Here is a 24,967-nt window from a genome sequence, read left to right as displayed (position 1 = left end):
CCTTGATCTCTGGCTTCTGGACTAGGGATCTGGGAGAGAGCACGTTCCCGTTGCTGTAGCCCCCTGTGGCCGTTGTCATGGATGCCCCCATGTGTGGTCGTCGTTTCGGCTGCAACTGGAGGCTAATACAGGAAACAGAGCCCCTGCTCTGGAGGGGAGAGGAGAACAAGGCCTGGACAGGCACTCCTGGTACTAACGAGGGTGTCAAGGCTCTCACAGCCTCCCTGAGGACACATGTGAGGTATGCTGGGACAAAGGCCAGCTGGACAGAGCTGGGCACATGGGCCCCAGTGCCAGCCTTGGGATCCATGGAGCCACCTGGCATGCGGGAACCTCAGTCTCTGCCCACCAGAGCTGCAGACCCTCCACCTGTTAACCTCCAAGATGGGCTGGGCTGTGCCTGGCCCTCAACAGACCAGTTTGTTCCCCCACCTCCCCAGGCCCTCCTCCCGGGGCCACCAGAATCCCTCCGAAAGCAGGTGAGATGGAGCTATAATTTAAAATACATTTATTTAGTGTTTCCACTTGTTTCTGTTCTGTTATACAAGCTGTTAAATAAATACATTCTCCAAGTCACTCGAGTGCACACCTACTCGCTGTACAGATGAGGTAGAGAAATCGACAGGCTCGCACGAGACTCTGACACAGAGCCGAGTTCCCGGGTGTGAATGCCCTTCTCCTCCCGCCCCTCGGACCAGGTGTCACCAAGTCCAAAGCCCACGTGTCCCGTGACTGGGCCGGCGGGGAGCAGGGGGCCGGACCTGCCTGGCCCTCAGCGTGGCTCCCGCCCCCGCAGCCCCCGACAGGCTGAGCCCACCACAGGACGCGTTTTCTTCTACAGATTCTCTGCCACACGGAAGAGGAGCACATTAACACAAGGCTCCATTGGCGGGAGCTGCGCTTCACTTAGCAAAACATTCTGATATATATTTATTTATACATAAACCAGCCAGCAGACGTTTTCAGTCTGCCTTGTTTAAAAAAATACTTTTCTTAATATTTATGACATAGAACTAAATGTGGTATTTGATTAAAAAAAATAGCCTTCCTCTGACTTTCCACCTTTCCTGACCCAGCAGTGACTGGCCACAGTCTCGTCCTGGAGCGTGGCAGCTCTGCCCGCTTGGGCCCCAGCAGGTGGGGACACTTGGGGACAATCAGGATGCACCCTAGTACCCCAAGCTGTCTCCAGCCAGGCCTGTAGGAGATGGAGGCACAGACCCACATCACTCACCACGAGGGAGCCCACCCTCTCTCCCTTCTGGTGGATGGACCTCCGCATGACCCCGTCTGCACACAGTTATTCACGGGGATTTTCTCTGGACCACAGGAGAATAACTACTATTTACACTATGAAACAGGGACAAAGAGACCCATATCAACATAAATAGGTTTTCTTTAAAAAACACAGTCCCCTGGGGTTCCTGGAGCCCCCCAGACTCCAAGGAACCCCCTCGCTCAGTAGTTCCCACGTCCATGCCGCCGCCCAGCTCTGCGCTGGCCCAAACTCTGGCCCGCAGCCTCGCAGCACAGCCACTGAGCCAGCAGGAGGGGCCCAGGGCTGGAGGCTCCAGGAGCCAAAGCTGCCATTCATGCCGAGGTGGGAAAGAGGGACCCATCGGAGGGAGGAAGGGTAGAGGGCGGAGGCCATGCCCCAGCTAACCCCTGACCATGCCAACATAGTGCACACAGGCACACACACCACGCACACACAGAGACATGCTCACACACATGCACACACACATGCTCATGCACAGAGCACATACCACACATGCACATGTTCATGCATACGCAAATACCCCTGTATGCACATGCACTCTCATGCACAAACATGTGCATGTGGTCGCACTCAGGCACACACAATCACACATGCTCATGCACAGATACCACACACACACACTCATGCACGCATGCACACCAAATGTGCTTACATGCACACATGCACATTCATGAGCTCAGACACATGTATGCACACACACACTCAAACCAGGTCAGGCCATCCTTCTCCCCTCCCTGGAAAGACAAAAGCATGTCCCGGGGAACAGCTTCTGTTCACCATATCCCAGACCATACCTCTCTACTCATGCCTGTCCCCACCCTGCCTCCCCGGCAGTGACAGGGCAAGCTGTGCCTTCCTGGTGAAATGAACCCCCCAAGGGTCTGACCCTGCCCCTCTGCCCATGCCCACCCTTGGGGGTACAGCAGGCCAAACTCGGCCCCAGAATCTGCATTTCAAAGCCCAGAGTGCAAGATCCTGCACCCACAGGGTGCACAGCAGGGCCTGCCTGCGCCCCCCCCCATCTCCCGCCTCACTGGGGGCAGTGGGGGGACCATGGGACCTGGCTTCCAAAAGCCCTGAAGGCAGTGGCCAGACTGAGCTCGTTTTACTTCTTCACAAACAACAGCGACATCTTTCTCAATTTAGTGGTTTCAAAGAACAAAGCAGATCAGGCAAGAGGTTGTGGGGGGGGGGGGGGGGCGGGGCGGGGTACTCCAGACCAGGCTTGGCCAAGAGGGAAGAGCTGCAGCCTGGGAGACTGCCGGAAAGGAGAAAATAATAATTATATATTAGTTAAATAAAAATAACTTAAAGGTCACTGATATCACTCCAAAGAGAAGTGCTCGATGTTGGGGACGGCAGTGTGCCGGCACGGGGGAGGCAGCCATCTCTCTCCTAGTGGTTTGACTCTCTAAGCCAGTGCTGGTGCCGGACAGCCAGGTGGCCGCAGAGAGGCCCTGTGTGGTCAGGAAGGTGCAGCCGACTCCTCATGGGAGCCCAGAGCAGAGAGGGGATTGGCCCCTGGGAACTGGCAACTGAGGGGCAGACACAGCTTGGAAAGCATGGGTGCAGCACCCTCGGGTCAGGTTCGGGTTCGGGGTCAGGGCTGAGCAGAGGGGATGCAAGCGTGAGACAGGGCCCTTGAAGGAAGACACAAAGGGGCAGAGACGGCCAACCCAGCTGACCCCTGGGCTCCGGCCCCGGCCTCACGCCCAAATGTGCTGTGGGCACCCAGCCCAGGGGCTCAGCCCTTGCAGGTGTAGACCTCCTCCCGCTGCGTGCACTGCCTGCACCACCACAGCAGCCGGGCCGGCCCAGGCTCAGCCCTTGCAGGTGTAGACCTCTTCCCACTGCGTGCACTGCCTGTACCACCACAGCAGCCGGGCCGGCCCGGGTTCAGCCCTTACAGGTGTAGACCTCCTCCCGCTGCGTGCACTGCCTGCACCGCCACAGCAGCCGGGCCGGCCCGGGTTCAGCCCTTGCAGGTGTAGACCTCCTCCCGCTGCGTGCACTGCCTGCACTCCACGTAGCAGCACCAGCGCACCTGGCACTGGCAGGGCCGTGTCACCACTCTGCTCTGCGTGTTGTGGCCACGTCCACAGCAGATGCTCTCACAGTTCTTTTCTCGGTGGCACCTGCGGCCAGCGGTGCCCGGGGAGAAGCGGCCAGCCAGGCAGAAGCTGGGCGAGTCGTCCAGGTGCACAAGCTCTGGTGTGCGGGGCAGGGGGTCACCACCACCTGTCCCTGGGGCCCGGCCCCGCGGCGGGGAGATGGCGCCTGCCTCGCCCGTGGCCTCATTGGTGGTGCTGCCCACCTTGAGGGCGGTCTCATACTTGTGCTTCAGGCGCTTGCCCACCTCATGGAAGGGCGCCAGCTGCCGCCAGCACGTCCTCACGGTGCAGGAGCCCGACACGCCGTGGCACTTGCACGTGGTCTCCACTCCGGCCTTGATCACCTGGTGGGAGGGAGGGAGGTGGGCACAAGGGACAGAGCAGCCCCCGCAATACCACCGGAGGGGCTGGTAAGCCACCCACCCCAGGGCCAGACCCCACAGCCCCAGGCCCAGGCCCAGCCCAGAGCATCATCACCCACTGCCCAGGCTCCCAGACTCGTGCACGGCCCCTCCCTCTCCAAGCCATGGATGCCCGGACAGAAGCCCCACGGCCAGCACATGCCTCCAGAGTGGCCCCCCCATCCCTCCAAGGTGGCCTCCACCTCATTGAGACCCTCCCTTCCCATTCCTGCGTCCGAGGCTGCTCTCTGCAAGTGCTCACACGCCAACTCCCTAGCCCGCCATCAGTAACCCACTGGGAGCTCCAAGACTGGTCTCAGCAGTTTGCCCCCAGGAGAGCTGAGGACAAGCAGGTCAGCTCACCTAGTGGACAGGACTGGCCACTGCCAACAGAGTGTGCGTCTGAGCTGACCACATCTCTGCCTGCGCATCGGAACCAGGTGTACTGCGGATGCAGGTGCCACCCAGCACCCGACCGTGACAGTAACTTGGAAGGAGGGAGAGTCCCCAGCACCGCCCCAGAGGGAAGCACCAGCCTCACTCTGGATCTGGATCTGCCTGAGTCCCAGGCCAGGTCTTTCCCCTCCCAGGACTTGGGGTCCCTCCAAAGCCATGGAGTCAGGCCAGCTGCCCCAGGGGCCTCCTGTCCGATGGCCCGCACTGGGCCCCTGGAGGGACAGCGGGGGAATGGGGGGAGCCCCAGGCTGAGGTCCCACACCACCCCCAGGGAGGGCCGGCTCAAAGAGGATTAAGAAACCCAGCCCCGTCCTCCAGCCAAGCAACAGAAGAATCACATTTAATGACACTCTGCTGAGAAGCCCGGACAAATTTAATTAAAACGCTGCTTACCCAGGCCCAGCACAGCTAATGGAGCACTTTTCATGTTCTGACTTTTCATCAATAGCTTACAAAAGGGTGAGGCACAGGAAAGAGCCAGCCTCGCCTCCGGGATTTAATCCACCCACACCCCCCTCCTGAGACAGAGACGAGCCGGAGCCCAGTCGAAAAAGGAGGAAATTGACTCTTTAATAAGCACAGGACTCAGAACTCGCTCCTCAATAACGAGGACTCAGAGCCAGGCTGAATCTAATTACCTCGCCAACCGCCCCGCACCCGAAGGCTGGGCTCCACCTCCCCGGAGCCCCGGTGGCCCCTGACATCCCGGCCAGGCTGAACCCTGGGGGGTGTCTGGTTGAGCTGGGAAGCTCCATCCACAGGAAAGGCAACATGTGGGCTGGGAGCCCAGGGGCTGCAGGGAGTGGCCAGGAGCCAGGCGCCCCCAAGCCCAGCCACGCCTGTGGCCAGCAGCCCCAGATAGAGCCAAGACGTCCCTCTTCCCCTGAGACTTCTGAGTTGAGCTCCCTGAGAACAGAGCGCTGGCCGCAGCCAGGGCCTCTGAGACAGAAGCACTCCCCACCCCCGACTTGGGCCAGCTGCACCCCAGAACCCCTGACCCACATGCTCCCTGTGCTGCCATCCACCTAGGGTCCTGGGGACCAGACCTCCTGCCCCTTGACCCTGGCAGGCAGGGTCCAGTCCCCCAACCTCCTGGTCCAACAGCTGGGAGACCTCCTAACGGCCCCTCCCCCACACTTCTGCACGGGACGCCTCGGCACCCTCCGGGACAAGTAGGATCCCCACCTGTCTGGCAGGTTAGGAACCTCACAGGCAGGAAGACTCAGGACCCGGCTGGCACCACCCCCTTGGAGTAGAGGCAACCCAGCCCCGCAGTGCTCTCTGCACCCAGCCGCCTGCCCCCCACACACCTTCCCTCCCCCCTGCACCCCGCCTTGCCCCGCCCCTTGTCCCCGCCCTCGTGCCCCCGCCCAGCTTGCCTTCACACCCACGAGGTTGTTGTGGAAGTCCACACGCGCCCGCAAGTCCTTGCTCGACCTCCGGCCCAGAAACTCCTTGACGAACTTGCTGCTGTACTTGAGGTTGTCCCCGCAGCCACCCCACTGCCAGGCCTCGCGGTTCTCCAGGTCCGGGGCCTCGTCGCACGTGCAGCGCTCCATGCGGCCAGCGCTGCAGGCCTTGGCCAGCGCATGCGTCAGGCCGGCCGAGGAGATGGCATAGAGGAAGGCAGTCTCCTTGAAGCCTGCGGGAGGCAGTGGCCAGTCAGCACGCGCCGCAGTCCCACTTCACTCTGGGGCAGCCGAACCACGGCCAGCGCAAGCACACAGCCCAGCGGAGCAGAGTCGGGAAGGATCCTTCCTAGTGTCCGACTCGGGAGGGGACCCCTGCCTGGCCGTGTGGACACCCAGGGAGGGCGGCGGATGTGCAGGCACAGGGCTGGTCGGGCCGGAGACAATCGCGAGCACCGTGGCCGCCGCTCTGCCCAGCAAACGGAGACCCATCCATCCAGGTCTCCGACCTCCCGGACTGGCCGGGGTCCACCCTGCCTGCCCTGGGCCTCAGGCCCCCAGATTTTAAACAAGGCCGTGGAGGCGCTCAGAGTCCCAAGCAGCACCTTCCTGCGGAAGGAGACCCAGGGGCGGAGGCTTGGTACTGGGGCAGGGGGCCAGCTAGACCCCTGCCTCTCGCGCCCAGGCGCTGGCCCCTGGCCCACAGCAGGCGGCCACAACCATCAGCGCTGCCTCGGACCCTGCCAACGCTGCCAGAATCCCCTGCGCCGCCAGCCACCGTTCGGCCGTGCGTGAGAGGTGGGCGGGCAGGAGGGCAGCCGGCCCCACCCACGGACCCAGCGGAGGGGACCAGGCCCAGGGTGCTGCCCCTTCTGCACGCCTCGCGCACTCACCGCGCTTGAGCAGGCTGGCCCGGTAGCGGCCCTCCAAGGTGCAGTTCCAGCGCTCGAACCGGAACTGGTACTGGCACTCAAGCGCGCTCATGCTGACCGCCTCCACCAGCGTCTCGGCCACACCCGGGTCCCGCCGGCACATGCGCCGCTGCTTCCGCTCCAGCTTCAGCCGGTCGCAGGCCTTGTAGTGTGCGTGGGCGGCGGCCTCTGGCTCCAGGGTCAGCGGGAGGATGGTCAGGGGCTCGCTGCCCGTCAGCCTGGGCACAGAGAGGCCAGGGTGAGCACCGCCCCAGAGGCCCCCATAGGGGCTGCAGAAGAACCAGCCTGGCCTGGGGCCCTTGCACACCAGGCTTCCTCCCTGTACCTGCTCTCCCCTACTCCACCTTGCTAGCCAATACCCTGCCCTGCCTACTGCTTGTGCATCCTGCTCGGCCCCCTTCAGGCCACCGCCCTCACACCAGCTGTAGAGTGAGCACGGTCTCAGGCACCCCTATGGCTACTGGCCCCTCCCCAAGAACTCCCTTCAGGAGGTCACAGCCCATGGGATTCAGCCTTGATGTCCCTGACCAATGACAGGGAAGGAACAGATACTAGAGACCCTCACACACCTGGGAGGATGACCTGGCCAGGGCGTAGTCTGAGGGCATACAGGATGCACACCCAGCACACCCTGGCCCACCCACCCCTGCACTTGCTTACCCTGCGGAGCCAGCCCTGCCCGCTGCTCAGACCCACCAGCCTCCCACTGCCCCTGGGACCCCAGGCACATCCAGCCCAGACCCTCAGCCCACCTGCACATAGCAGAGCTCACAGCCCCCACAGGAGCACACAGGAAACAAGCCCCCACCCTCACCCCAGCTGGCCCACGGGAACTAGGGGTGCCAGGCGTCCAGACACTGGAGCCCCACCACGTCCCGGCCCCTCCTGCTGCTCCTTGAAAGCCCTGGGGGCACATGGCGGCCACAGGCTGACGCCAGAGCAGCAGCTTCTGCAGAGAAGGGATGTGGGTGGGGCCCCCTAGGACTCCACCCTCCAGCAGATCCCAGCAGTGACACTGCAGGTTCAGGTTCCTCGGGGAACAACCTGGGGTACCAGCTTTTGAAGCCCCTCCCCCTTCCTGTACCCTGCCCATGGTGGGGAGAGGCATCGTTGCATCTACTTGGTGGGGTGGGGTGGGTGGGGGCTATGCAGGGCCGTCACCTGCCCTGAGGCCCCAGACCCTGGCCCCCAAAGGAGCTGCCCTGCCCCACCCTCTCTGGTCAGCTCCCCAAGGTCAGGAGGCCAGGGCACTGAGGCTTGGGACCAGGCTCACAGGAGGCCCAGGCAGGAGCTGGGCAAGGAGGCCGCAGGGACACCAGGGTAGGTGGGCCGAGTCTGGGGGTGCAGAGCAGAAAGAACATCCCCTCCCACCCCTCCACACTCAGAGGCAGGGTGAGGAGCTCCTCCTGGGGGGCTCAGAGCCAGCGCAGCATCAGTGAGCCCTCAGGGTTGAGCAGAGAGCTGTGGGGGAGTGGGGGCAGCACCCACATAGTGTCCCTGGTAGCTTGAGCCCGGGCAGAGGGCACCACAGGGCCGGTTCGCCTCTCCCTGAGCCAGGAGGGCCCCAATGCACTGTGGGAGGCCAACATGAGCACTGGAGCTGGAGAAGCCCCAGAGGTCCCTGAGGCACAGGCCACACCCCTCGTGGCTGCGAAGCGGTGCAGATGGAGAGGCAGCATGGCCTTGGGGAGAAGGCGCCTGTGTGCATGGAGCTGGGGTTCTGCCCGCGGGCAGTGGGGTGAGGGAGGCGGCAGGGCTGACACCAGGGGCTTTGTGGACCCCCAGGCCTCTGCCCGAGGACAGCTGCTGGGCTGGGTAGGACACAGGCAGGGGCCCAGGACCCCGTGCCAGAGACCAGAAGAGCCACACTCCCCACACAAAGGCAGCTCGCTGGTCCCCAGACAGGAATGTCACAGCTGTGTCCAGAACACGGTGCCACACGGTGGAAGCCCCGCAGCCTTCCACCTGCATGTCCCCCAGGCAGAATTTCCCAAAATCAACTGAGCTCCAGCTGGTGCCAACACTGCTGCGTCCAAGAGGACCCCATAGGTGAGGCCATCCTGGGGGCGCCTGGAAAGGGCAACTGCGGGTGTGACGATGAGGGGGCTGATGGCAGGTGAGACTGCCTCTCAGCCCATCTGGAGGTGTGGGGTCTCCTGCGTCCGCACTGCACATGGGGGCTGAGGGCAGAACCCCTGACCTCCTCCAGGTGGCATGAGGCTGGAACCCTGCTGCAGCCACCCCCTGGCCCCCCTCACCCGAGGCAGCCGCTCCCCTCCTGTCTGACACCAACGCCCAGCTGGCCCTGCCCAAACCCACTCAACTGTCAGGGTGGGCTCAGCACACAACCAGCCTGGGGCTCATAGCCTGCGGTGCAGCAACAGAGAACAGACCCTCACGAGGTGCCAGGTGGCGAAGAAGCAGCAGGGGTACGGGGAGCAGGGCAGAGCCAGCGGGGGCTCCCAGGACAGAAACCCCAACACAGGAGCCCAAGGAAGAGCCGGAGGAAAGACGCGAGGTCCATAACACTCAGAATCAGGAAGGCAGTTTCTCAGCGCGACTGAGTCCAGGCCTGTAACCATCGTGACAAAGTGCAAGACTGTCTCACAGCAAAAACAGAGCGCCAAGTCAAAAGACCAGTGACAAGAACTGGAGGAAAGGCTGCAGCTCGGCTCCCAGGCCAGGGGCCAACCTCCCCAACGTGTGCACGTGTGCATGTGGGCATGGCGGACGCGTGGCCAGCACATCTCTTCCTGTGCGTCAGCAACAGGAGGAATCGAATGCGAGAGAATATGAACACACGGTTCAAGGGAAGGAAACAGCTGGCTCTTAAATGTGTAAGAGGCTTCACGCCATGTGGAGCAAAATACAACCACACTGCTGTTACTTTCCACTCATCAGATGAGCACAAACCAGTGTCTGATAAGGTCGTCGTCAAAAACATGAGGAAAGAGATGTTCCTCCTTGGCTGGAATGCTACACCAACATTCTATGAACATCCTCCCGCCAATTGCCCTCCTGGTGATGCAGGCTGCAGACACATTATCTGAAACTGGACAGACGTCACTCAATTGCCCGACAGGAATGCTGGGAGCGCCATCTGTTGTACAAAGACTGGAGATGGGCTGGGCAAGCGAGAATCCATCCCACGGGGCATCTGCAGGTGTCAGAAGAGCTACAGCCCACCGGCCCCTAGGCCGCGTGTGCTTAGTACACCAGCACAGCCCCCACTCTGCAGAGCACCCATGTGCGCATCTGGGGGTGCACAGGGGACCTGGGGCAGAGGAAATACACTCCCCTCCCTGTGGCCCATTCAAAACGACAATGGCCTGCACAGCAGGGGGCCTCAGCCCTGCACCAGCCAGGGGAGGCCAGCTTCGGCCCACACGGCCTTGTCTGGGGGCTGCGCCCTCTGGCTCAGAAAGTGCCCCAGGATGCCTGGCACAGCACAGGCCCTCCCAGCTGCCCACCCCAGGCCAGTGCACCTGCCACCGGGCTCAGTGCAGCTGCCGCCCCCAGGGGACATGTGCCTGGGGCGGCACATGGACGGGTGCATGGCCTGCCAGGCGGCCCTTGAAGGAGGGGAACTGGGGCAGGCCGCCCACAGGCAGCAGCCCCTCGGGGGGCAGGCAGGAGGCCCCGAGCCGCGCCCCATCTGGCTGGCCTCTCCCAGCACTGGACCCACTTCCCGGGAAGAAATAATGACAACGGGGTCTAAACATTGGTACTTTGCAAGACTCACGTATCTTTAGAAGATGCAATGTGTGTGGAGAAGTGGGCAGCTTGCCTGTGGAGTGCAGCTCTCACTCAAGAAGCCGCCTGGGGCCCGGGAGCTCCCACCTCCCACCCCTGAATGCACGAACCGCCCTAACGTCCTGCAGAAGCTCCCCGTCTCACTGTGTGCCTCCAGCTCCCTGTCCATGGGCACCGTGTCTGCCACCGAGGTTGGGGCCAGCGTCCCTCCCAGAGGATCCTGCGGGTCCTGTCTCCTCGATGCCCTGCAGCGGCAGAGTGTGCCACATTCGAGGGCTCCCCTGGGCTGGTGGTCAGGGCTTCACGGGGACTGCCCCAGGAGCCCTCCAGCAGGTCCCGCAGGCACTGTGGGGTCTTCACTTGCACGGGCGTTTTAGAACCCACTTGTCCACACGTGCACACATTGGGGGGGTTTGCTGGGGTGGTGCCATATCGAGTCTCCAAATCGGCGAGGGGGCGTCTCTCTCCATTTACTCAGGATTCCTTCCTGCCCTCTTGAACCCTCAGAGGTTCCCACCCAAGGTCTGCCCTGCACTGGAGTTGGCCCTGGATCCCAGGAGTGATGGTGTGCAAGAGGACCACGTCTTATAGAGCCCGTCTTCTGCCTGCTGCCGACCCGCCAAAGTGCAGGCCCTACCAGATCCAGCATTCGGTCACCTTGCTGTGCATGGTGATTCATCTCTGCTGGTTTTCAGACGCTCTGCATACAATCACACGGGCTGCAGAGGCCAGTGTGCTCTCCTCCTTTCCGTTCCCATGTGGTTCTTCCCGCCTTCCTATGCCAGAGAGGGGCCGTCAGCACGATCCTGAAGAATCTGCCAACCACCTCGGGGCCTAGCCTCCTGCCCCGCCTCCAGGCACAGAGCCACCGGGTGCCCTTGCAGGCAGGTGTGGCCACACGGTGAGGGAGAGAATCAGGGCACCACTGCCAGCAAGCGGCAGCCCTTCCTCCCTGCTCATCTCCCCTCCACACACCCGCTCACTCTCTGCCACCCAGACCTGGCCCCGGGGAGCCGGGGACCCACATGCCTGTGGAGCCAGAAGCTGACCTCTGCCTGCGAGGACCGAGCCCCGCCTCACTTGACGGGCTGTGACAGCTGGTGGTTCCTGACTCAGACAAGGCGACACAGGCAGCCCCAACCGACTCCCAGTCTCGAGAGGGCAGCCTCGCCACTTCACCACGCAGCGCGAGGCTCCAGTGTCTTTTCCTGGACACCCTGTACCTACTTAAAGGAGCTCCCTTCTGCTGTCAGTTTGCTGTGAGTGTTTGAAAACCGTAAGTGGGTGTTGGACTTTATCAAATGTCGTCCCTGCATCTTTTGATGTGTAATTTCTTCCTTTGATCCGAAAAGCAAAGGATTCCACTGATTGATTTTCTAACCTTAGACATCAAGTGCTCTTGGAATAAACCCAAGTGGCCGGGATGGCTGATCCGTTCTCTGTTCTCCGAGATGTAACTTGACGCCGTCGTCTCCAGGCCTCTCGCATCTGTGTTTGTCATCTCCGCCCGGGCTCTTCCTGCTGAGTGTCGGTGCCTTAGCGAGCGTTCTTTTTAAAACTTTCCTGGAAGAGCTGGGCCAGATTAGAATCCTGTCTCCTTAACCGTTTGGTCGAACTTGCCATGAAGCCACGCAGCCTGACCTTTTCTTGGTGGAAAGATTTCACTTCTGATCCAATTTCTTTTTTCTCTTTTTTAAAAAACAGCTTTATTGTGATATAATTCACATAGCACACAATTCGCCCATTTAAAGCATACCATTCAGTGTTCTGTAGTATATTCACAGATATGTGCTAACTCCACCACTGTCAATTTTAGGGTACTTACTTCACCTCAGAAAGAAACTTGTACCCTTTAGCTGTCATCCCCCAGGCCCTCCCCCAACCCCTGGCCACCACAAACCCACTGTCTCTGGATTTGTGTCCTATGACATTTTGCACGAGTGGAATCACACACCATGTGGCCTTCTGTGCTGGCTTCCCTGCCCGAGCACAGCGTCTTCAAGGCCCATCCAGGTAGCGTGTCAGCGCTTCATCCCTTTCTATTTCCAAGTAACATTCCGCTGCGTGGATGGACCATATTCTGTACACTCCTCAGCCAAGAGGCGCCGGGGCTGTTCACTCTCACTGCTGAGTGTGATGCCACAAGGACCACGTGTGCACACACGTGCGGAACGTCTGCACTTCTCTTGGGTACAGATCCAACAGCTCACCACAGAGGAAACTGCTGATTTGTGAGAGGAGCCGTCAGACTGTTCTCTGCAGGGGCCACACCAGTCACACCCCCAGTGACCGATCTCCTTACTTAACTACAGTGTTAGTAATTCTCCATCTCGGCTATGTTTCTGTTACCTTTCTGGTTTTCTCCATTTCATTGCGTTTTCAGGCTTAGCTGCATGAAACTGCTCACTTCCTTGCAGAGTCTGTGCTGATGCCCCCTCACAGGGTCAGCCTCCTCGGATATTTCCAGATCTTTTTGCCAGAGAGGGATCTGCTCATCTCTAATGCACATGTTTTTTGTTTCGTTAATTTCTGCACTATCTCTACTTTATTTGTTCCATTTTGGGGGGTTAGCTTGCTGTTCTTTTCTTCTCTTTTGTGACAGACGCTTGCTGAGCTTCTCTCCCCTTCCAAAATATGCATTTAAGCTACCACTGTCACCACTTCAGTCTATCCAAAACTGCAGCCTCAGGTTGCTGAGCAGAGCTTGGGTCACAGCTCAGGGCACGGAACTGAGCCTGGGTCACAGGTCAGGGCAGCAAGCAGAGCCTGGGCCACAGCTCAGGTCACCATACAGAGCCTGAGTCACAGCTGTCACTATACAGAGCCTGGGTTACAACTGTCACCATACAGAGCCTGGGTCACAGTGTAGCTCTCTTCTCTCTCGTTTCCCTCCGTCTTTTGGCTCACTGAGTTGATGTGTTCTCTCTCTGTCTTCTCTGTGTGTCTCTCACACAGAGTCTGTAACTAGACTGGGGACGCGAGCACAATTCCAATCACCTCAGTCCTATGCCTGGGGCGTTTCCTCCGCTGGGGTCCTGGGGTCTCAGGTCATCCTTTCTACCGGCCATGCCTCTTCTGTGTCTCTTTTTTCTCCTTTCTTGCCTCCTTTTGGGTTATATTTTGTTATTCTATTTTTCCCCTTGGTAATTTGAAGTTTTACAGTTCCATGATTTTCCTGGTTACCCTCAAAACTGCGTAAGTCTGTAACTCACCCACGTCCGACACTGGTCAACACTGTCCCTTCTGGGTGACAGAGGCCTGAGCGCACAAGCCTGTGACTCCCCAGATCGCATGGTACTGTGTTTCAGTTCTACTTCAGGACCAACAGGAGGCTGTTCCATGATCCCTTATCCACTCCTTCAGCGACCTTGCCCTTCATTCTTCCACATCTGGAACACAGAGGGGCCGTCACCCAGGCCTGGGCTGCAACACCAACCTTTCCTCCAGAGCAACTCTTGGTTTGTCTGAAAATGTCTTTATTTCACCTCATTTTAGAGAAGCCTTCGCTGAGCGTGGCATTCTCAGCTGGTGGTCATCATCTGTCACACGTGAGTGGAACCACACGTGCATGGCTTGTCCCCTGGTCCTCTGGCTCTGCTCTCACTCTGCAGGTGGAGGTCCCGACGACCTGGGGAGCTGACCTGCGTCTTGTCTCCTCCAGCCTCTCTGACATGTCTTTGTCTTGGGTCTGCAGTTCCAACTTGCTACGTTCCAGCTCCAATGTTTATTTTTTCTGCCTGGAAAGACACTAGGTTTCCTGAGCCTTCTAGATTGCTCTAATCAGTTTCAGAGAATTCTCGGCCATTCTCTGCAGACGTCACACCGTCCCAGCCCCCCTTCGACCTCAGGGCCCTCACAGGGCGGGGGGGACCCCCACTGTCCCCAGTTTCCCGCCCTGTTTTCCGGGTCCGCCTTCCCGTGCTGCACTCTGGGTAATTTCTCCTGACCCACCAGCCACGTTGCTAATTCTCCTCAGCTGTTTCTAATCTGCTTTCAAATCAGCCCATTACTTAAATGTTTTTCCCCCAGCTCTAACTGGCTTTTCCAAACTTGCTGGGTCAGTTTTTGTGGCTTCTCCTTCCTCACAGATGTCCCCAGCTTGTCTTCCTCTGGAAAGCCCAGTGAGGATGGTTTCATTCGGCATAGAATGCTCTGTTGACTGGTCTATGCATGCCAAGCCATCTATGACCATGTGCCGGTCACCATAACAGAGAAACTGCTAGAATAACCTGAAGCAGAGGATAAAGGTCCCCAAAATTCACACCCCCCTTGGAACCTGAGAATGTGCTCATTTGGAACCAGGATCTTTGCAGATGTAACTAAGGTACGGATCTTGAGACAAGATCATCCTGGATTAGGTCCCGCGCTGCTGAGAGCCCAGCCCCATGACAGGCCTACAGCAGCTCTGCAGAGACCCCACGCCAGCCCCAGGGAAGCAGGGAAGAACTCAGGACGGAGAGAACCGAGTCTGGGAATGCCCGTCCCCTCTGAGGACCAGGCCTGAGCCTCTCATTCCCGGCTGCTTGGGGACTGGGCCGCCCCTCTGAGCACCCCAGCCGGTCACACACTCTCTCACCTGCCCAAAGGGCAGCCAGGTGGCAGGATGGACACTACCAGATGAGGGAAGGTGCAGGTGCAGCCAGGCCGGGTTTGGAGACGTCCTTGTCCTCAGCCTCTCGCCCTTGGATGCCCCAACCCAGCCTGTACCACCCGGCCCCCAAGAGCCTGGCTCCTTCCACTCACTGGGGCGCAGACAGATTCCTACGGCCCTTCCTCCCGCCAACAGGCCCGGCCACCCCAACAGCCACCCTGCCCACAAACCCAGCTCTCCGGGCATGGGGAGCCGAGAGCCCGGGCTGGACGGAGGGAGGAGGCCAGAGCTCCAGAGGCCGCAGCGCCTGCCAAGGAACCCTCAGCCCCACCAGACAGCATTTAATTTCTGTGTGAGTCGAATTCAAAACAAATTCCAGTGCTGAGAACCAGTTCTGAGATTAACTCTCCATCCTCCAGGGGCCTGTGGCCTCCCTCCTGGGCACTTGGACCATGCAGGCAAGGGTGGGCGCACCTGGGGCTCCCCACAGGCTGCACGGTCACCCAGTGCAGAGACGTGCAGGAGGAGGCAGGGCGTAGACAAGCAGGGCAGGGGGGCAGCCCCACATGGACGGGCTGCTCACGCTGGGGTGGGGACCACGGACAGGCTTGGGGGGATGGGCTGAGTGTCCTTGTGTCCACAATGGCACCTCCATTAGTCAAGAGAGCCGCCCGGCCCTGACTCCCCTGCCCTGTGGGGCCCAAGATCCCAGGGCATGAACCCTCAGTCAGCCCCCAGCTCTGTCACTGACCAGCCGCATCCACGCAGGGGCAGTTGGCGTGCAGAGTGACTGTTCCAGCAGAGCGCCCAGCCCAGGCCTGGCCAAGGTGAGCTGGCAGGTGCGGGCCTGAGCAGACCCCACCACACGCAGGCCCACAGCACCGCCAGCCAGGCCAGGTATCCAAAAGCCTAAGAGAAATGCCCCATCCACTCTCAGCAGCGCTGGGAGCGAGCAGAACCCGTAGGACCTCCAGGCCCTAAGGGCTGCCAGCCAACTGCCCCTTTCTGGAGTAGGAGCTGGAGCCCAGGGCAGGGAGTGGCAGGCCTCTGGGCCCCCAGGCAGGGGGCTGAGGCTGCACAGGACCCCAGGGTTCAATGAAAGCTGTGGGAGAAGACAGGGACCGGGGGCTCTGTGCAGGAACCAGAACCACCAGGCCGCCTCTGTGCCCCCATCACACACCCTGGGCCTCATAGACAGGGCTGCCACACAGAGGAACATGCAGGACGCAGGACGAGAGAGCCAGAGGACCCCCCCCACCAGCCACCACCAGCATCACCTCGATGACTGGCTTCCTCCTTGGAGCTGGCTGCCCTGGCACTGGCACAGACGGGGTACGCTGGGACGACCCCATCAATACCCCATCCCGGGGTGGCCTGGGCAGCCACTGCGGCTCCATCTGTCCGGGAGGGAGCCGGCTCTGACGTGCTCTGGTCGGGGAGCCCCTGGCAGCCTCCCCTCGCGGGCCAGACCACTTCCCTGGCCGCGTCTACCTCAGGTATCGCTAAGAAAAACAAACACAGCTTGAGGCTTGCCTTTTTCCATTCCCTCGTCCGGCTGCCGGTCTCAAGAAGCAGGGCCTGCCAGCTGGGCGGCCGGGTTTCCTCCTGTGGCCAGAGGCGCCAGGCCAGCCAGGAACCGCGCTGGGAGGACCAGGGGAGGACGGCGGGCCGGGCCACAGGTCATGGAGCTGGGCGGCCAGCGTGCCACCCAGGTCGGCGCTGCCCAGACCGGGGCTGCCCTCCGGCGGAGGCCCCGGCACAGCCACCTGCCACCCAGCCCTGCCCATGGCTATCCCTTAAGGATGAGCCCCTGCAGAAACAGGCTGGTCATTGCCCAGGCCAGGCCACTGGGCCCCCTCAAAGCTGGCCTGCAGCACAGCCGACCACCCGTCCCCACCTCCCCACCTTCGCCCGGCAGAGCCCTGAGCCCTCAGTTCACAACCCCCCAGGAGCTCAGGGAGCCCTCTGTCCTCAGCACAGTGCCCACGCCACATGCAACACTGATGTCCAGACATCCAGGCCCGCAGTCTACGGCACCACTGTCAGTGCACAGGTGCATCCTGGGAAACTCAGGGCCAGGGCAGGCAGGCAGGGGACTGGCCCTCGTGGTGAACGGCATCGCAGACCCCACACCAGAGGCTCCTGGCTGCAGAGCCAGGAGCAGACGGGTGAGAAGATCCCCATAGGCCTTGGGCACACCAGCCCTGCCCAGTGTGGCACGGAGACCCCAAGGGCCCCGCTGGCATCCCCAGAGCTGAGCCACAGGTAAACGGCAAGGCTGCTGGGCTGTGGCTGGGCTTCGTGGAGGAGGTGACAGCTGAGGCAGATCCTGGAGCTCGGCTCCCCACCTGGCAGAGACCAGCTTCCAGGCCCCTGCGTCCCAGACCACTGTGCCTACTCCCAAACCTTCCACAGCCCCCTGAGCTGGGGTGGGCACCTCAGGGTACCCCCACCACCAAAACAATACACAAAGGGAGCGGGCGACCCCCAGGCCGGGATTAAGGGGCCGAGTGCTGGCCCTGCTGACAGGTGTCATTTTTCTGCAGGCAGGAAAGCCAAGCCAGGCCCCTTATCAGCTTATCGCTCCTCCCAGGCTCATGGCCTCGGCCGTGGAACCGTGGAACCGTGTGCGTGCATTCTTCTCCAGGAGAAAAACTACCCACACACTTCTCCTTTGTCCTCGATGATGGGAGGCCCCGTGGGGTGGGCGGTGGGGCGGGTGGGGGGGGGGCGCCCTCAGCTGGGCCGTTCTGGAGCCCGGGCGGGGTCCTGCTAGGGCGTGGGCCCTGGAGCCTGGTCCTGGGCCACAGCAGCAAGGACGGAACGAGATTAGGGCAGCTGTCCCCCGTCCAGACGGCTGCCGGCTGTGGCAGGACATCTGCTCACACAGCTGAGGGGGGCCAGGTGGCCATGGCTTCCCCCTCACCTCCAGCCCCACCACGAGACCTCGGGACTCCACTTCCTGCGTGCACAAGACCCCCACCCAGAGGCCCAGTCCCGGCCCAACACTCAGCGACTGCCTCTATCTGGTCTCTGTACTCGAGAGCCAGGGCAGAGCCCCCCAGGGGCCTGTGGAAGGAGACAAGGGGCAAGCAGTGGGGTGAGGGGACCCAAGGCTCCCAGAGCAGACTAGCTAAAGGAGGGGAGGGAGGCGGAAGGGACTCTGGAGACCAAAGATGCTGTGTGTGGCTGGCCCCCCAAGGATCCCCTCAGCCTCACTCGCATGCCCTCCCCCCCCACGCCTCCCGATGCCAGTCCCAGACTCATGGGCTGGGGAGCCAGGACACCTTGGTCCCTCTACTGGCCTTGGCCGTCCTGGGCCATGAGTCCAGGAAGCCCCTTCCTCCTGTGCAAGCAGAAGTGTGGGTCCCTCCATCCTCTCCCTGACCTGACCGTCTCCCCTGCCCTGGGCCCCCAAGCCCACTGCCCCCACTGTGTCCCCCTCACCCGCTGCTCTGAGATCTCACTCACAGGGCCACTTCCAAGGGGCCTTGAGGGTCTCCCTGCTGGCCCCTGGGCCACTCTGGACACTGTGGATGAGGCCCCTTGCCTGGGCCCTCCCTCCCCTCTGCTCCTGGTGCAGGCCCAGCCTCTCCTGACCCTCAGGAATGCTCTCTGCTCTCCGTGGCCTCCCCAAACTCAGGGATTCCTGGGCTCCCTGGCTGCTCTGGGCCCATCTGTCCTGAAATAGCCCTGAGGACAGCGCCTGCCCTGGCTGTCACCCAAACCCACCTGACTCCTCACACTCCTGCCCGCTCAGCTCCCAGCACCACCCCCTGGGCCTCAGCCGAGAGTCACCCAGGACCCGACTCCTCACACTCCTGCCTGCTCCACTCCCAGCACCACCACACCGGCCTCAGCAAAGAATCACCCAGGACCTGATCCTCACACTCCTGCCCACTCGGCTCCCTGCACCACCATTCCGGCCTCAGCCGAGAAGCACCCAGGACTCCTCCCTCTCCACCGGCCCCTCCCCAGCCTGCCAGCTCTGGTCTCCACCGTCTTGTGGAGAAAGGCTGAGCTCTGCTACAGGTGAACCCAGCCCCTGGCCCACACACAGTGCCCTGTGTCCTGGCAGGGTCGTCCCATTTTCTCGGCAGCACTGTCTGACCCCTTGCCCACTCACAGGCCCACCACGCAGCCTCGTCATTATACTATGAGGTTCACTCCTCCTGCCCTGGGCCCTTCCCTTCTCCTCCTCCTTCCTCCAGAGACGAGGTAGGCACCACTACCTGAAGCAGCCAGTGGGCGTGGCCACACGGGCTCCCCAGCTAGGCCCCAGGCTGGGCACACAGAGAAGCCAAGGGGTGGCCTCCTGGAGCCCACACACACAGCCCCAGGACAGCAGCCCCTCCAGAACACACCTGAGGGCCGGGCTGGGGTGCTCCCTGCACATCCCAGAGTCCCCACCAGGCCCCAAACCCAGCTGTGGTACGTGGGTGGCCACCTGCACCCTGGCTCCCCACACAGGAGGTCTAGGGCCACGCAGGAGGAGGACACACTGTGAAGACCCATGAGTACAGCCTCAACACTCAGGGGGAGACAGCATGCCGGCCCAAGGACCAAGAAACCAGGTTCTCCTAGGTCCAAAAATAGGTCCAGAATATATAAAGAGCTCTGACAACTCAACAACAAAAAGATAAACAACTCAGCCAAAAATTGGGCAAAGGAACCAAACAGATGTGTTTCCAGAGAAGATCTACAAATGGCCCTCAAGCCCACGTAAAGGTGCCCAACATCACTAGTCACCAGGGAAACGCAAATTAAAACCACAGGACACCACCTCAAATCCACCAGGATGCCTAGAATGAAAAAATTTAATTTAAAAAAACAAAATAATAAGCCTTGGCGAGAACGGAGAAATTGGAACCCTTGTGTGTTGCTGGTGGGAATGCAAAACGGTGCAGCTGCTATGGGAAACAGTTTGGTGGTTCCTCAGAAAGCTAAACACAGAGTTACCATACGACCCACCAACTCCACATCTAGAGTAAACCCAAAAGAACTGAAAACATACATCCACAAAAATCTCATACACCAATGCTCACAGCAGCATCGTTCACAACAGCCAAAAGGCAGAAACAACCCAAGTGTCCATCAACAGATGACGGGATGAAAAAATCTGTCGGATGTTCATCCAATTGAATGTTATTCAGTCACAAAAGGGCACGAGGCACAGATTCACGCTGCAGCGCAGAGAAAGCCTGAAAACCCCACACTCAGCGAGACAAGCCAGACACAAGAGGCCACGTATCACACAATTCCGTTTGTATAAAATGGCCGAGAAGCAGGGCCATGCCAGGGAGGAAGGGAGGAGAGCCCACCCCAGCAGGCGGGTGGCCTGGAGGGTCTTGCCTGGCGGCCTGGCCCACAGGAGGGCATGTATAAAATCCACAGAGACAGAAGGTGGATTCGTGGTTGCCAGGGGCAGGGGGAGGGGGCCCAGACTGGGGTGACGAAAACGTTCCGGAGCTAGGTAACGGTGCTGGCTGCACAGCATCGCGGATGTACTAAAAACCATTGAACTGCAGGTTTAACAGGGTGAACCTACAGGATGCGTGTCAGGTTTTAATAACGAAAAGAACCTCGCCCCTAATACCCAGTGGCCCCGTTCACAGTCGTCCAGAGCCCCTCAGCTGCCTTCCAGACCAGCTCTGGGCAGCTCAACGACCAGCATGGTTCGGGAGCACTGGGGTGCCACTCCTGGTGCTGCCTTCCCGGTGCAGGCCTCCAGGCTGCCTGGCTGGAGAGGCGGGACCAGCCTGCAGACCTCCCCCAAGCCAGCCAACAAACGTTTCCTGCAGAACGTGGGGAGCTGAGGCTGACATCGTGAAACAGGTTCACGGCTCACAACACCCCTCCAACTTCCTTTTAAGATTAACCACGTTGGAAACCTCAGGCCTCCACTCACAGGGACCTCCCCTGGGGACCAGCTCAGGGCACGCATGGGATCTCCAGGACAGGGCAACAAGGTGCCGGGGAGCCCAGACCCTGCTCTGCCAGACACGGATGCCAACAAGCCCCGGCCCACACCTGGCTCCATGCTGGAGGGAGCACAGGGCGGGTGGCCCCAAGGTTTGGGGGTCCCTCCCTGAGCAGGTGTCAGTACACTTGACCCGCCCTTCAGCTCCATCTTCTCACCTGAGACCACCACCAGGAGAGGGGCCGGGTGCTGCTAGCCCTCCCCACCCAGGGCAGCCCACCCAAGTCCACCACAGGGGGTGTCCAAGTCTGTATCCCAAACTCTCCAAGAGACCTGGGGCTGGCCCCTTCCTGCACGGAGCCAGGCTACCCCTCTTTGCAAGAGGGCACCGGGCCAAGCCGTCTAGGCCCCCGGAGCACGGACATCCCTGCGGCCCGGGGAGAACCAGATGGAAACACCACCTGCTAATCATGCCGCCGAGAAGCAGGGCCATGCCAGGGAGGAAGGGAGGAGAGCCCACCCCAGCAGGCGGGTGGCCTGGAGGGTCTTGCCTGGCGGCCTGGCCCACAGGAGGGCAGTAGGAGCCGCAGGGCGGGTTGGGTTGCAGCCTCGGGGAGGGGGCAGGGAGGGCTCGCGGCCCACGTGACCCTCCCCCAGGCCAGCCTCTCTGGGTTTCTGGGCTGTAACTGGAGCTGCCCTGCCTCTGAGCCTCGTGCCAGGCAGAGCTTTCGAGAGGGGGAAGGGAGAGGAGGCCTGGATCCCAGCTCCTTCCTCCAGCTCCCTCTGCACTCCAGGCAGGCACGCTGGAGGGAAGCCCCAGTGCAGGGCACTGAGAGGCCCCGGGCTCCAGCCCTCCCCGTCGGCCTAGCCTGCCTTGGACCATCTCCTCCTCCCTCTCCCTCCAGCTCCTGCCCCTTTGCTGAATCAGAGGCAAGGGCCCCAGACCTGGGCCTGGCCAGAGAGGCTGGGCCTCCACACAAACAGCTCCTCCCAGGCCGCCCCCACCCCGGGAATCAGCCTGAGGCTATCCTGAGGCACATGCTGGGCGTGACCCTCCAGAAGCCATCCCTTCCCTCCTCTGCCTGTCCAGGGGCACTGGTCTTGCCCCTCCAGAATCTCCACACACCAAGCAGAGTCCTGGCTGTCTTGCCTGGTGCAGGGAAGGCGGTGCCCCCAGCAGAGTCAGCTGTCACCACGGCACATGCCTGCCTCCTATGCTCCCCACAGGCAGGACTCAAGAAGTCTCACTTGACGAGGCCTGTGGGGCTGAAAGCAGAGCCAAGAGGGTTGGTGGAGGAGCCACGGGGGCACCACGCCCTCGCTGGGTGCTGCAGGCCCATCAGGACTCCTGCTCTGAGAGGGCACGAAGGACACACGGGAACAGCACAGCTCAAGGCCTCCTGAGGTGCAGAGGGTGGAGAAGGAGGGGCTGCCTGGGGGTGGGGCCCGACCTCCCCTGACGGATCTGATCGTCCCCGAAGCCAGCGCGAGAGGAGCGCCGGCAAGCCCAGGGCGTGTCCCAGGCCCGGGAGCAGACCCGCGGCGGGGCCTGGACAAGGAGAAGGCACAGCTGGCTGACAGGCTGCCGTGACTCACCGCGGACCTGCGGCCAGACGGCCGTCCTCTGACCCTCCCTCTGCCCGCGAGGGCGCGGCAAGGGCTGTACAGATGGCGTGCAGGGGCGTGCCAGTCTCCGCACAGCCCGGGCCCCAGGCAGGGCCGGACCCACAGCGCAGCCAGCAGAGGGCTGCGGGGTGGGGTCTCCGGGGGAAGGAGACACGGAGCTGACCCTGGAAGACAACCCCGCAGAAAGGAGCAGAAGGAGCGAGGGGGAAAGAAAAACACAAAAGGAGAGTTTCCCACGAAAATATTTTATTTTCTTTGAGAACAGGATACACCTGCAGGGCTCCTCGCCCAGTCGGCCTCTCCCTGCCCTGGCGGTGCCACATTTCTGGACCAACGGGGCCCTCTGCCGGCCAGGCCGCCGCGCGCCGGCGCTCCGGCCAGGGGCGAGGGAACAGGTGACGGGCAGAGGGCGGGGGCCAGGAGCGGCCGCAGGGCTCCCAGGACAGGGGCCGGGAAGGCGGGCTGCGGCTCCAGGGACGGTGCCCAGGCGGGAGGCGCAGAGGCTCGAGAGAGCCGGAAGCTGCCCGCACGGTGCCACCCTGGACCTCATGTGCCCATCTGCGGAGCGCAGCGAGGGTCTCCAAAGGTCGCTGGGCTGGACATTCCAGATGTGGGAGCGAGGGATGAGAAAGGGCAGGACAGAACGGCGGAGAGAGACGCGCCGAAACCACGCAAACTGCGGAGGCAAAGAAGTACGCCCCGGGCGGCTACCCCCGAGACGGCGGGAGGCGGCGGCCACTGCCCAGCCGTGCCCTGCGCACTGAGCTGGGTCCCGCTGACGCGCTCCCGCGGGCCGGGACCCGAGCGAGCGTCAGAAGCAAAGCGCAAGAAAAATAAATTCCTCCAGCTTGAAGTTATTTTTTTTTTCCTTTGGGCCTCAGTGCAAGGAACATCTGGATTTTGTACGTATTTTTTTGTTGTTAAATTAACTTCTCAAGGAGAGAAAGGAGGGGAAAACTGCAAGGGAGTGGGTGGGCAAGAGCCGGGGAGGCTCCAGCCGTTTGGCAAGAATTCGGAGGCCTAAGGGAGCTGGGACCAGGGCTTGGTCCCCGAGCTCCAGGGAGCCCCGCGCAAGGCTGCGGGCGCGGCCACCGCGACGACGACTCCGGGGCCATGGAGGACCGCGGCCCCACACCAGCCCGTCGGGTACGCCGGCCCCTCTCCCTGCGCCGCGCCGCAGGGACACCGACTCGCCGACCGAACGACGCGCGCGCCGCAAACAAACAGCTCCAGGCAACGCGGCGGCCCTAGCCAAGCAGGGCCGGCGCACCGGGCCCCGCGCACCTGGGCCGCCCCCGCCCCCGCCCCCGCGCCGCCCCGGCCCGGCCCCGCCCGTCCGCCCGCCGGGTCGCCGAGGCACCTACCCGAAGTAGGCGGCCGAGGGGCGCAGAGCGGCGAGTAGCAGCGTCAGCGCGAAGGCCGCGGCCAGCCAGCGCGCCAGCAGGGGCCCATCCAGCATCTTGCCGCGCCGCGGCGGCTGACCATCGCGCTCCCGGCCCCGCGCAGGGTGCCCCGCGGCCGCCGCCCTCTTATAGCGCCCGGGGCGCCAGGCCGGGGGCGGGGCGCCGGCCAGCTGGCCCGGCCCCGCCCGCGCCCGGGGAGGGGTCACGCCGGCGCCGGGGGCGGGCCGAAATCCGAGCCAGCGCACCGCCCCGCCGCGCAGCAGCCCGGCCACTCGGGTCTTGGGGTGCGCCCCGCGCGTGGGGAGGGGAGGCGTGCGAGGGGCGGGTGGGAACCGGGCCGGGAGGGGCAGGAGCGCGTTGGGGGACCTGGGAGGGGATGAGCCCCGGGCGGCCGTGGGGGCGGGGCCAGGGCGGAGCGTTGGCGGCCGGGGACAAGACGGCGGGGGCCGGCACTGGGCGGCGCGGGTGGAGGCCCGCGACCGGGGGGACTCGGGGCGGTGCGGGGGCGGGGTGTGGCCGGGGCGGAGCTCGAGGCCCGGACGCACGGGGGTGTTGCCGCAGGGAACTCGGTGTCAGCCCGAGGCTGGAGCGCGCGCGGCCGCTCCCTGGGGACTTTGCTGGAAAGGGAGACCGGCCAGCAGGTGATGCCCGCGCTCTTTGCGAAGCCTGAGCGCTCAGGAAGCGGACCTGGGGCCGCTGTTCCCCGGTGTGTTGACCTGGGACTGAGGGACCCTGGCCAGCCTAGGGCGCGGGCTGAGTCGCTTAGTCTTTTGGGACCGCGGTCTCCCTATTCTTACATGGACTTGGTGAGCTAGAGGCTGAGGTCCCTGCCAGCGCTGATCCCTGGGCGACCCCCTTCACGAAGTCGCTGTACCGTGGGGACTGGAAGAAGGGGTCTCCAGGGGACCGAGGGGGCTTAGTGTAGCTGGAGGCGAGAGAAGCCACCAGGGACCCGGAGGAGAGACCACGCAGCGCCCCTTCTGAAGCGAGGCCCTGTTGGAGAACTCGAAGCCCAAATTAAAGCAGATACACAAACTAGCAGGCCCAGGATGGGGTGTGGCGTTGAGGAGGCTGCTGAGAAGCCTC

General features: G+C 62.1%; 1 protein-coding gene across 1 annotated transcript; it reads right to left on the bottom strand.

The window, feature by feature from the left end:
* Window positions 1–491: 491 nt before the first annotated feature.
* Window positions 492–24,167, bottom strand: WNT9A (Wnt family member 9A). Its single transcript, XM_023618339.2, has 4 exons — window positions 23,843–24,167; window positions 6,550–6,806; window positions 5,627–5,889; window positions 492–3,734 (listed from the first exon to the last, which is right to left on the bottom strand). The coding sequence occupies exons 1-4, from the start codon at window positions 23,935–23,937 to the stop codon at window positions 3,252–3,254; spliced, it is 1,098 nt and encodes a 365-aa protein (XP_023474107.1). The 5' UTR covers window positions 23,938–24,167; the 3' UTR covers window positions 492–3,251.
* Between the last annotated feature and the right edge of the window lie 800 nt (window positions 24,168–24,967).

Source organism: Equus caballus, chromosome 14 (assembly GCF_041296265.1).
Source record: "Equus caballus isolate H_3958 breed thoroughbred chromosome 14, TB-T2T, whole genome shotgun sequence".
NCBI lineage: Eukaryota > Metazoa > Chordata > Mammalia > Perissodactyla > Equidae > Equus > Equus caballus.
The sequence above is the reverse complement of the archived record's forward strand: the minus strand, read 5'-3'. Positions and strand labels throughout refer to the sequence as shown.